At 39.0% G+C, this 12,736-nt stretch overlaps 1 protein-coding gene across 1 annotated transcript in view; it reads left to right on the forward strand.

Annotated features, from left to right (window-relative positions):
• The first annotated feature begins 1,076 nt into the window (after positions 1-1,076).
• The window catches only part of LOC128624042 (polymeric immunoglobulin receptor-like), a 14,447-nt gene continuing 2,787 nt past the window's right edge, over positions 1,077-12,736 (forward strand). Inside the window, exons 1-11 of the mRNA XM_053651322.1 lie at positions 1,077-1,091; positions 1,696-2,044; positions 2,142-2,450; positions 2,520-2,610; positions 3,210-3,232; positions 3,318-3,366; positions 4,813-4,843; positions 11,190-11,367; positions 11,552-11,872; positions 11,970-12,278; positions 12,348-12,408. Coding sequence (XP_053507297.1) covers positions 1,077-1,091; positions 1,696-2,044; positions 2,142-2,450; positions 2,520-2,610; positions 3,210-3,232; positions 3,318-3,366; positions 4,813-4,843; positions 11,190-11,367; positions 11,552-11,872; positions 11,970-12,278; positions 12,348-12,408 — 1,736 coding nt within the window. The remainder of the gene's footprint in view (positions 1,092-1,695; positions 2,045-2,141; positions 2,451-2,519; positions 2,611-3,209; positions 3,233-3,317; positions 3,367-4,812; positions 4,844-11,189; positions 11,368-11,551; positions 11,873-11,969; positions 12,279-12,347; positions 12,409-12,736) is intronic.

Here is a 12,736-nt window from a genome sequence, read left to right on the forward strand (position 1 = left end):
TGTGTGCAGAGTTTGTATGCTCTCCGGGGATTTCCTCCCCCAGTCCAGCATGAATGGTAGGCTGATTGACATGTCTAAAGTGTCCGTAGTGTATGAATGGGTGTGTGAATGTGTATGTGATTGTGCCCTGTGATGGATTGGCACCCTGTCCAGGGTGTACCCCGCCTTGTGCCCGATGCTCCGTGGGATAGGCTCCAGGTTCCCCGTGACCCTGAAAAGGATAAAGCAGTAAAGAAGATGGATGGATGGATGGAAAAAGTTATCCAACAACTATCACCAATGTGAAAAACTAATTGCCCCCTTAAACTTAAAATCTGGTTGTGCCACATTTAGCAGCAATAACTGCAACTAAACACTTCTGATAACTGGAGATCAGTCTTTCACATACTTCTAGGACTTACTCCTATGTCCTGCTGCATAATCTAGTTGCGCTTGAGTTTCAATTACGGACTGAAAATACTGCAAATACTTTTTTCACAGCACTGAAAGGCTGTTGATTTAATGTGTAAAAAATAATATGTTAAAACGATTAATCCATTTCACACACCATGCCCCGCCCCAGACCTGTACGTCATCTTACACTGCATGCAGTTGCTTAGTGATGAGTAGGATGCAAGAAGATGACCAAAATCTAAATAAGACCAAAGTCTATTGCACGTATTATCAATAAGAAATTTGCATACCACTGAAACAATTCTAGCCTGAAATACCACCTGAACTACTCCAGTCAACATGCTCTGCCAAACCACACATCATATTTATGCAGAAATGTAGAAAATGTCAAGCACCACTGTAAATAGATTGTTACTTAAGCGATCATGTATTATTATTATTATTGTTGTTTAAACAACATGTTTTATTGTTCTGGATGAAGCAAAAGCTTAGAGCAATCCCCCAAGATCATGGATGAAAAATTTGTTTTTACTTTAATCAGGGACCCACTCACGCTGAAGTAGCTGTGTGTCTGTCAGTCAGCCTGCTTTGCTCATATTTACCAAGGGTGCCAATATTAGTGGAAGGCACTGCACATCTAAAATAAATAAATAAATAAATAAAATCAAAGTATTCTTTAAATTATGTGGTCCTTCCAGGTTCGTCATATATGACTGAAATACTAACAAAGATACGGACTTTACACAGCAACGTGTGGTGTTTTTTTCCTCATATAAGATGAAGTTAGTGTAAAATGTAAAATGGCAGCGAACATTTGAACTTATTTAGCTAAGAGTTTATGACACTGTTTATAACCTGTCTGCATTGCAAGGTATGGAATGATTCCTGTTACTGTAGCTATAAAAACTTGTTCCTTTGTCAGCTTCTCTTGTTTTCTCTAATGACATTAATAAGAGAAAAAAGCAGTCACTAAATTAAGACACACTGGGGTTTTAGACCACATAGTACAGTTAGCAGGAAGAGGAACTGCTTGAGCTGCTACAGACACAGCGACAACTTCTCAGAGAAGCAGGACGCAAGAAAACTCTCACATTTTATTCAACATCAGAACAAATCTAACATGAGCTGCTTTTTCATTTTTATTCTCCTCACTTCCAGTAAGTACATTTCTCATGCACTCTTCTATCCTATTTTACATTCTTGTACAGAATAAACCATTGATACATCAAAAACCTAACGCATTGAACTAATTTATCCATCATCAGTAATATCAAATATTTTATTTTCACTGAGTAATAGTAGTGTTTTTCTGTTCTGTGTGCAGGTGTTGCCAGTCAGGCATGGAGGCAGTTTAGTTTTAAAACTGGAGCATCTGTCACCATCCCGTGTCGTTATGATAGGACATATATACAACATAAGAAATACTGGTGCTATGACGCTTCTGAAGCATACAATTACTGCAAAATTCAGGCGTATGCCAATGAGACACAGGGGAAAGTGACAGTGACTGATAACCCAGCTGAGAGTCTCTTTACTGTGACTATGAATAATCTCCAGACAGAAAACACTGGAACGTACTGGTGTGTTGTAGAGATAGGTGGAATAATGAAGGTGGATGATTACGAAGCCCTTCATATCACAGTGAAATCAGGTATTAAGTTACAATCTGCAAATAATTAGTGAATTTAGCAGTGTTCTAATGTTGCTAAAGATTAATCGTACATAACTGACTCTATATTTGTGCTCAGATCCTGATCTGTCTGTGATGGAGAGCAGAGTGAGTGGTGAGGAAGGAGGCAGCGTCACAGTCCAGTGTCTCTACAGCACTAAGTATCGGAATAAAATGAAGCAGTGGTGCAGATTTATAGACAGCCGCTGCAACAATATGGGGAGGACTGCCACATCCCAGAATTCAGCAGTGCAGGTCAGTGATGATGGGAGAGGATCCCTCAGTGTGCAGATGAGTGGACTGAAGAAGAGTGATGCTGGCTGGTACTGGTGCAGTGCAGGAGATCTGCAGGTTCCTGTTCACATCAGTGTCTGTGATCCACCTCCAGGTATTATCACATACACTGACCTCTACTTTAACAAATGAAAATCACACTGATTATTTTTCTTTTTCTTAGTTGTGACTACAGCACTGACTACAGCAGTGACTACAGTGACTACAACCAGTGTAGCAGTGACTACAACCACTCAACATGTCAGTACTTACACGTAAGTAGGAAAGCTCCATTTTATTTAGGCATGCTGTTGTCCTCTGCAGTTTTACAGATTTTCTATATTTATTAACTTATTCAAATAAGAATGTGTTCTTAATGTACAAAACCAACACCCTGTTATTGAATATTTTGACCAGTATATGAGATATTATCTTGCTAGTTCTACTTTCTCATATCATACGAGTTAAATGCACTGACCATTTAATAATGTATTTTTTATGAGTCTGTGATGTGAGTGGATTAAATTAAATTGTATATTAAATTCTGAGCTTGAAATAGCAAATTAAGCATAATAAAATAGCTAAATCTTACACATTGATCATAATCCTGTAGCCACATTAAATGAAACTGCACATGGATTACTACACTGTGCACAAGAAAACAATGAATCTTTTAGTGACCTTTCCAGGGTTCTCTACACATTCTCTACACAGGGGATCTCAAACTAGGGGTCTCTTGACTTCCAAATGTAAGAGCTAATCAAGAGTTAGCTAGCAGATGGGGACTGGAAAATGCCCCATGTATATGTATGAAGGAAAACATTTTAAATGGTCAAGTTTTACTTTCTGACTTTTTCTTTTATGTTTTAAACAGATCTGGCTCGAAGCACAGTTCAGGTAGCATCAGATGGACATGTTTGAGAAAATTTGTGCAATTGTTCTTCTTAACACATTTCTAACTGTTGTTATTTTTCACCCACAGCAACATCCGTGACTAGCGTCACATCAGTTTCTAGCGGTGATGACACCATGTGAGTGCCAACACACACTTATTCTTTCCTGTAGAACATGTTGAACACATTTAGGTTATGATGTTGTTCTGCAGTTTTACAGATATTTAAATTGATTCTCTTATTTAAAGATGATCATGTACTTAGTTACGATAGTCATTAGCCGCATTAGCCATGGACTTTGCTAACAAGCACGTTTGGAAAAGCGATTTACAAACATTCACAACATATAAAGTGCGATACTTGCGTCTTCTGGATGCAAAGCCGGATCACGAACAGTTGGTACTGATCCATTCTTGAGAATCAAGTTTTCAGCAAATCCTGCTTTGTATTGACCCTCGTTCACAAAGCAGTCTGGTGTCAAATGATTCCAACAACCATATACGAATTTAAGTTTCCATCAAAAATAAAACTTCTCCACTACATCTTCAGTGGCTCTGATGCCGGGAGTACACGAAGACTCTCATGTTCAAAGCTTACGAAGCTGAGACGTTCTTCTTATCCCTATAGCTGCTCCAGCCCGGAAAACCCGGCTCACTGTGTGCAGCTCGCTCAGAGGAGGATCCATGCTAATAGGTCAGAGTCCGTCACCAGTTGTGGGCGGGGCCTGTTCCACAGAAAACGCGAACGACTCATTTTGAGACACTGTTTATGATTTATGGAAAATATAAAAAAATTAGTGTGTGGATTTTTACCATTACAGGGTGGTTGTGTACACACACTGCCGACACACATTTATATTCAAACGCCATGTAAAAGTGAATTTTGCATAATAGGTCCCCTTTAAGAGATCATGTAAGAGGAAGAAATGATTACATATCGTTGTTGGAGACAGACATAAATTAGGTGACCTAGATCCCTTTGAAATGGCTTGTGACTCCAAATTATTGGGTTCTTTCATTGTTTCCTTTTGGTCTACTAAATAAATAAGACATTTAGATGAACTCTATGGATATTGAGAAGTTCCGGTAATTTCTGGTTGTGTCACTGTTACAAATATCACTTCTATTGATATTTTCTCAATCCTTTACTTTTCATTACAACAGATTCTACAGATTCCTGCAGTAAAGAACCCATGTGAACACAGAAATAATATTTAACATTGCTATTGGAATGAGTCATTAGTATACACTTATAGCGCTTTATAGTATTTGAAATAATTTTAGGCTATGTTAAAATTCTTTAATTATGTCTTTTGAATTTTGCGTAATTAAAAACTAATGTTATAGAGAAGATTCATATTATTGATTTGACCATTTTTGAGGGAAAAAGACTTCATTCTTCCTCCCTTCTTCCTCAGCTATCAATGTATAAAAGCAATAAAACTTCACTGGCTCTTCAAGAGTTTTTTAAAAGAGTTTATTGCGTAATTAAGGGTTCTTAACCTCCTGCAAAATGTCTACCTCAGCACATGCGGTTATCTACACTGTGATTGATCCCTGGTGTGTTTTTTTTGTTTTGTTTCAGAAAGCCAGTGCAGTTCTGTCTTGCACAGAATTGAAGGACGTGATGTTGGTGGGACTGAAAATTTAAGAAGCTGGCGCTTATTCAATTATTCTTTTTATTAAAACAGCACGGTTAGTCATGTGTTAATCCTTACATATCGGTTAGAACACAGTGTCCCACATTTCCCCTTAAAGATCGATAAGTACATCTACAGTGCAGATACAGATCTGAGACCATTCCTCCATACAGAAGCTCTCCAGATCCTACAAATTTTGAGGTCCATACTGGTGGACTCTCCTCTTCAGTTCACCCCACAGGTTGTCTATGGGTTTCAAGTCAGGGGACTGGGATGGCCATGGCAGGACCTTGATTTTGTGGTCAGTAAACCATTTTTGTGTTGATTATGATGTATGTTTTGGATCATTCTCCTGCTGCAAGTTCCAACCACGGCCCATTTGTATCCTAACAAAATATCCAGGTCCTCTGGCAGGAAAACAGCCCCAAAACATTAAAGATCTACCACTATAGTTAACCGTGGGCATGAGGAACTTTTCCATATGGCTACCTCTCTGTGTGCTCCAAAACCACCTCTGGTGTTTATTACCAAAATGCTCTATTTTGGTTTCATCTGAGCATAGAACCCGATCCCATCTGAAGGTCCAGTAGTGTCTGGCAAACTGAAGACGCTTGAGTTTGTTTTTGGATGAGTGTAGAGCAGGGGTGTCAGACGTACGGGCCGCGGGCCAAAACCGGCACGCTAGGGGGTTCAATCCGGCCCGCAGGATGAATTCTTAAAATGAGCAAAATGTATAAAAGACACGAACTGGAAATTTTTAATAAAACGCTATTCCTAAATTATCCGCTAGGGGCGCACTGTTTTAGTCAGAGTAGAAGACGCGGCACAATTCGGGGACTCAGACCGAACAGCAGATGGCAGCAATGCGCCTTCTGCTCTTTGTTATTACGGTGTAGTCTAACCTATTTGCTACTCGCCCCCACACCCTCATTAGCCAAAATGTCTTAGTCAAAAAGGAGAAAAGTGGATCCAGAGTGTAGTTTTCCAAGAAAAATGGAGTGCAATACTATGTTTTTCAGTTCCAAATACCTGTGACTTAAAGTTTTTTACATTTGTACAAACACTGTGTGCAGTTGTAATGCACACATGTAAATGATAATCAGAAGCAAATTGCACAAAAATCTGAGGTTGTTCATGATATATTTTGTAAAAGAATATTTCATTAAATATAAAGATTTTCCTAACATACTTGTACTTCTTTGCATGAAAACAAAGGGAAAAATATGGACTTATTGTTATTTATAGGTACTTATGCTATGGTTTTACAGGCCCGGCCCACTTGACATCTAATTATGCTGTATGTGGCCCCTGAACTAAAATGAGTTTGACACCCCTGGTGTAGAGGCTTTTATCATGAAACCCTCCCAAACAACTTGTTCCTAAACAATTCCTGTTCCTTGTCACCCAGGTGTACTAAAAACGTGTATATATATTGTATATATCATTGGGAATATACTATAATATCTATCTATCTATCTATCTATGGAATATGATATTGGTTTGTTGATTACAATAAAGTTTGTGTTATGCTTCTACAGTTCTACCTTATTTAAAAAAAAAAAAAAAAAAAACAATTATACATTTTTATAACACCTCAAATGTACATACATACATACAAATATGGTAACAGATGTGTAATTATCAGTTCTAGAAAAAACAACAACATTATATTACATTCTGAGTGAAGCATTTGGAATATTAAGGAACAATTCCCATTTATTATCCATTGTGAGCCATATTTACAATTATCAAATCATCTCAAGTGCATTTGCTAGATAACTATTACTATTATACAATTATTTGTATAGCGCTTTTAACAACATTCATTGTCTCAAAGCAGCTTTACAGAGACATATAAACACAGGATACAGATTTTAAGTGTGTGAATATATACCTATTGATGAAGCCGGTGGCGACGGTGGTGAGGAAAAAACTCCCTAAGGGCGTCAAAGTCTTGTGTAATCTTTGATGTAGAAATCCTCAGGATAGCTGACAATGTAAAGGCAGCAGTGAATTAGATATTACTGAGCCCATTCTAATTCTGACTGAATATACCGTAATATACAAGAACTGCAGGCTACAGCACCATCTATTGGGCCTGCTTATACTGCATAAAATGAGTCATTTTGGAACAAACTCCAAACTAACTGAAATGTAATTATATTCAGGGGTGTAGAATCCGCAGGTGGACGTGTCCCCCACACTTTTAATAAAAAGTACATTCGTCCCCTGCACTTTTTCACTGCCCACGGCCAATTTGTGTATCTTCTATACGTGTACGATAAAATCCATTGTATTTAGTCTGAATTTGCTCACTCATTTTCGTTCTTTTTCAATTCCATATAGTGACGCAAATGTCATTTGCTATATAAGGAATAGTGAATGAGTGAACGTGAACTGACTTTGCCATGACAACTGGTCACTCGTGTCACGTGTCACAAACATGCTCACACCCGTGCTGAGCGCTCAGAGGTCACGATGAGTTCAAAGCAGCAAAAAAAAAAAAACATTCACTCCTTTTTTACTGAGTTAAACAGTGTAAGTGTAAGTTCTTTTGGCATGTGGTATTCCATCCATCCATCTTCAATACCGCTTATCATACAGGGTTTCGGGGAGCCTGGAGCATATCCCATGGAGCATTGGGCACAAGGTGGGATACACTCTGGATGGGGTGCCAATCCATTGCAGGGCACAATCATATACCCATTCACACACCCATTCATACACTACGGACACTTTGGACATGCTCATCAGCCTACCATGCATGTCTTCGGACCGGGGGAGGAAACCCCTCAGCACGGAGTGAACATGCAAACTCCACTGAGAATGTGTTTCAACAGGGCCATGATGGGACTCGAACCCCCAGCCCTGGAGGTTTGAGGCGAATGTGGTAACGGCATGCGGTGTTCGTGTTGCACAATGATGAACAATTTGCTACATATTTCTTTTTAAATGCTGCCTATTTCCACTGATGAATAATTAGTGAGATTTGATGGTAATATTAGTCTACCCACAATCCCGCACAAACGTCCACATATTCTTTTGTAGTGTAACCCTGCCTTTTTTACATTACTGTATATAATTCAATAGAAAAGGGAGAGAACTGAAACAAAATCATCCATAGAATCATGGATATGTAGTATTTAAAAATATTAACAGTTATTAAGTGGTATGCATTAACGTTCTGATATAGGTCTTAACTTATAGGGTTCTCTTTCATTATTGATCTAATGTTTTACCGTATTGTCAATAGATTGAACAAGAAACAGGCAGGTTGGCAAGGCGGGATAGGGACATACCGATAACAGAAAATAAAATAGAATAGAATAGAAAGTATATCAATATAAAGTAATATAATATAAAGTAGTGTGTGAATATACAAGTATATATTATATACTGTGTGTTATGTATGTGCAATAGAATGTACACTAAAAACAATTTGCAATATTTAATACAGTGAAATATACAATATGACATACAAGTACAGAATCATAAATTCCATATTAAGCCAATTAAGAGCAAGAAGAGATAAAAACCCATCAATTAGAACAAGGTCAGAAAAAAAGAATACCCTTGAAATTCTAACCCCCTCCCCCCATCTGAAATGATGACGACGCCCCTGATGAAATTTAATACATTTAAAAACCGCCTCGTGGGTCTGATGAAAGTGCCTGGAGGGCCGTAGTTTGCCCCCCCCATAAACCCCCCCCTTTAAATGACATGGTCCTTCCAGGTTCTCCATATATGACTAAATACTGACAAGGATACAGACATATCGAGTTCTGTGAGTTTAACAGTGATTCATTTTAAAGGAAAATTTCACAGAGCTTTTCACAGGGCCGGACGTTACACGCAACATGTGGTGGGTTTTTCCCCCATAAGAAGAAGTCAGAGTCATCTCAGGAGGGATTTTGTCCCACTCCTCTTCACAGATCTTCTCCAAGTCATTAAGGTTTTGAGGCTGACGTTTGGCAACTCGAACCTTCAGCTCCCTCCACAGATTTTCTATGGGATTAAGGTCTGGAGACTGGCTAGGCCACTCCAGGACCTTAATGTGCTTCTTCTTGAGCCACTATTTTGTTGCCTTGGCCGTGTGTTTTGGGTCATTGTCGTGCTGGAATACCCATCCACGACCCATTTTCAATGCCCTGGCTGAGGGAAGGAGGTTCTCACCCAAGATTTGACGGTACATGGCCCCGTCCATCGTCCCTTTGGCGCTCTGAAGTTGTCCTGTCCCCTTAGCAGAAAAACACCCCCAAAGCATAATGTTTCCACCTCCATGTTTGACGGTGGGGATGGTGTTCTTGGGGTCATAGGCAGCATTCCTCCTCCTCCAAACACGAGTTGAGTTGATGCCAAAGAGCTCCATTTTGGTCTCATCTGACCACAACACTTTCACCCAGTTGTCCTCTGAATCATTCAGATGTTCACTGGCAAACTTCAGACGGGCATGTATATCTGCTTTCTTGAGCAGGGGGACCTTGCGGGCGCTTCGGGATTTCAGTCCTTCACGGCGTAGTGTGTTACCAATTGTTTTCTTGGTGACTATGGTCCCAGCTGCCTTGAGATCATTGACAAGATCCTCCCGTGTAGTTCTGGGCCGATTCCTCACTGTTCTCATGATCATTGCAACTCCACGAGGTGAGATCTTGCATGGAGCCCCAGGCCGAGGGAGATTGACAGTTCTTTTGTGTTTCTTCCATTTGCGAATAATCGCACCAACTGTTGTCACCTTCTCACCAAGCTGCTTGGCAATGGTCTTGTAGCCTATTCCAGACTTGTGGAGGTCTACAATCTTGTCCCTGACATCCTTGGAGAGCTCTTTGGTCTTGGCCATGGTGGAGAGTTTGGAATCTGATTGATTGATTGATTGCTTCTGTGGACAGGTGTCTTTTATACAGGTAACAAGCTGAGATTAGGAGCACTCCCTTTAAGAGTGTGCTCCTAATCTCAGCTCGTTACCTGTATAAAAGACACCTGGGAGCCAGAAATCTTTCTGATTGAGAGGGGGTCAAATACTTATTTCCCTCATAAAATGCAAATCAATTTATAACATTTTTGACATGCGTTTTTCTGGATTTTTTTGTTGTTATTCTGTCTCTCACTGTTCAAATAAATCTACCATTAAAATTATAGACTGATCATTTCTTTGTCAGTGGGCAAACGTACAAAATCAGCAGGGGACAGCACGTACAGTTAAGACATGAATGAAACACAACAGGTTGGGCTGTTATAGGAATGTTATCAGCAAGAACACCCCAAAGATGGTTTCCTATAGCAGTACATTTTGAAGTGTTTTAGTCCTCCGTGTTTAGACAACAGCAATTTGGCAAAAATTACAATTATTTACTTATCAAGGAACATTTTTATTAGTTTAACATGACTAAATAGAACTATAAACTAATTAAGAAAGTGCGATTTCACACACTTTTAAATGATGGAAAGGCCAAAGTGTGGAGAAAGAAAGGATCTGCTCACGATCCAAAACATACAAGCTCACAGGGCAAGCACGGTGGTGGTAGTGTCATGGCTTGGGCTCGCATGGCTGCTTCTGGAACAGGCTCACTGATCTTTATTGATGATGTAACTCATGATGGTAGCAGCAGAATGAATTAATATGTCTACAGAAACACTCTGTCTGCCAATTTATAGAGAAATGCATCCTGTAAATTTCAGTACACGCCTGGAAAAGCATTGCAAAAGAAGAATACAACAATCTGATAACGTCAGTAGGTCACTGGCTTGACAAGCAAGTGGATATGCAACCATAAGTTAAGTATTATTTATTTTAGACGGTCCGTTCCTATACTTTCGCTCACCTAAAAATAGGGTGGTCTGCTAGAAAAGGTGCCAAGTTTTTAAAACAAATCTAGGTGTAAATGTCTGGAAATGAAAGCTGAAATTCTGATCTATTGTCTCATATTCATCTTTTGATCTCAAATACAAATGTATCTAGTCTACAGCAAAAACCAAAGACTTAGCCTTGCTGTTCCAATACTTTTGGAGGGGACTGTATATCGTATTGGAACAAGCACATTCATATACACCTGTGATTTTAACAACAATCAGAATTACTGGCCTAGAGAGTTAGCTTTACATGACATATTTCCACAGATATTTGAATAAGGAAATTAAATACAGGAATTAATGACTGAATCTGCAACAAAAGCAGCCTACATGATATTGCCATCAGAGCTGAGATATAAGACAATACATTTTAATTTGCTATTGTAAAATTGGGTTTTTTGGGGCAAACTACCATCATCTATATGGCAGTGTATCAGGTATTTAATCAGTTTAGATGGTCTGTCACTAAATTAAGACACTCTGTGGTTTTAGACTACACTGTAAGATTATCAGGAAGAGGAACTGCTTGAGCTGCTACAGACACAGCGACAACTTCTCAGAGAAGCAGGACGCAAGAAAACTCTCACATTTTATTCAACATCAGAACAAATCTAACATGAGCTGCTTTTTCATTTTTATTCTCTTCACTTCCAGTAAGTACATTTCTCATGCACTCTTCTATCCTATTTTACATTCTTGTGCAGAATAAATCATTGATACATCAAAAACCTAACGCATTGAACTGATTTATCCATCATCAGTAATATCTTGTATTATCAAGTATCAAATATTTTATTTTCACTGAGTAATAGTAGTGTTTTTCTGTTCTGTGTGCAGGTGTTGCCAGTCAGCCATGGAGGCAGTTTAGTTTTAAAACTGGAGCATCTGTCACCATCCCGTGTCGTTATGGTAGGACATATATACAACATAAGAAATACTGGTGCTATGGTGCAATATTCAGTTCCTGCAGAATTCAGGCGTATGCCAATAAGACACAGGGGAAAGTGACAGTGACTGATAACCCAGCTGAGAGTCTCTTTACTGTGACTATGAATAATCTCCAGACAGAAAACACTGGATGGTACTATTGTGTTGTAGAGATAGGTGGAATAATGAAGGCGGATGATTACGAATCCCTTCATATCACAGTGAAATCAGGTATTAAGTTACAATCTGCAAATAATTAGTGAATTTAGCAGTGTTGTAATGTTGCTAAAGATTAATCATACATAACTGACTCTATATTTGTGCTCAGATCCTGATCTGTCTGTGATGGAGAGCAGAGTGAGTGGTGAGGAAGGAGGCAGCGTCACAGTCCAATGTCCCTACAGCGCTGCGTATCAGAATACACAGAAGCAGTGGTGCAGATTTATAGACAAGGTGTGCAACACATTTAGGAGGACTGCCACATCCCAGAAGTCAGCAGTGAACCTCAGTGATGATGGGAGAGGATCCTTCAGTGTGCAGATGAGTGGACTGAAGAAGAGTGATGCTGGCTGGTACTGGTGCAGTGCAGGAGATCTGCAGGTTCCTGTTCACATCAGTGTCTGTGATCCACCTCCAGGTATTTTCACATACACTGACCTCTACTTTAACAAATGAAAATCACACTGATTATTTTTCTTTTTCTTAGATGTGACTACAGCACTGACTACAGCAGTGACTACAACCACTCACCATGTCATTACTTACACGTAAGTAGGAAAGCTCCATTTTATTTAGGCATGCTGTTGTCCTCTGCAGTTTTACAGATTTTCTATATTTATTAACTTATTCAAATAAGAATGTGTTCTTAATGTACAAAACCAACACCCTGTTATTGAATATTTTGACCAGTATATGAGATATTATCTTGCTAGTTCTACTTTCTCATATCATACGAGTTAAATGCACTGACCATTTAATAATGTATTTTTTATGAGTCTGTGATGTGAGTGGATTAAATTAAATTGTATATTAAACTGTGAGCTTGAAATAGCAAATTAAGCATGAATAAAATAGCTAAATCTTACACATTGATCA

This window comes from Ictalurus furcatus, chromosome 20 (genome assembly GCF_023375685.1).
Source record: "Ictalurus furcatus strain D&B chromosome 20, Billie_1.0, whole genome shotgun sequence".
Classification (NCBI taxonomy): Eukaryota; Metazoa; Chordata; class Actinopteri; order Siluriformes; family Ictaluridae; genus Ictalurus; species Ictalurus furcatus.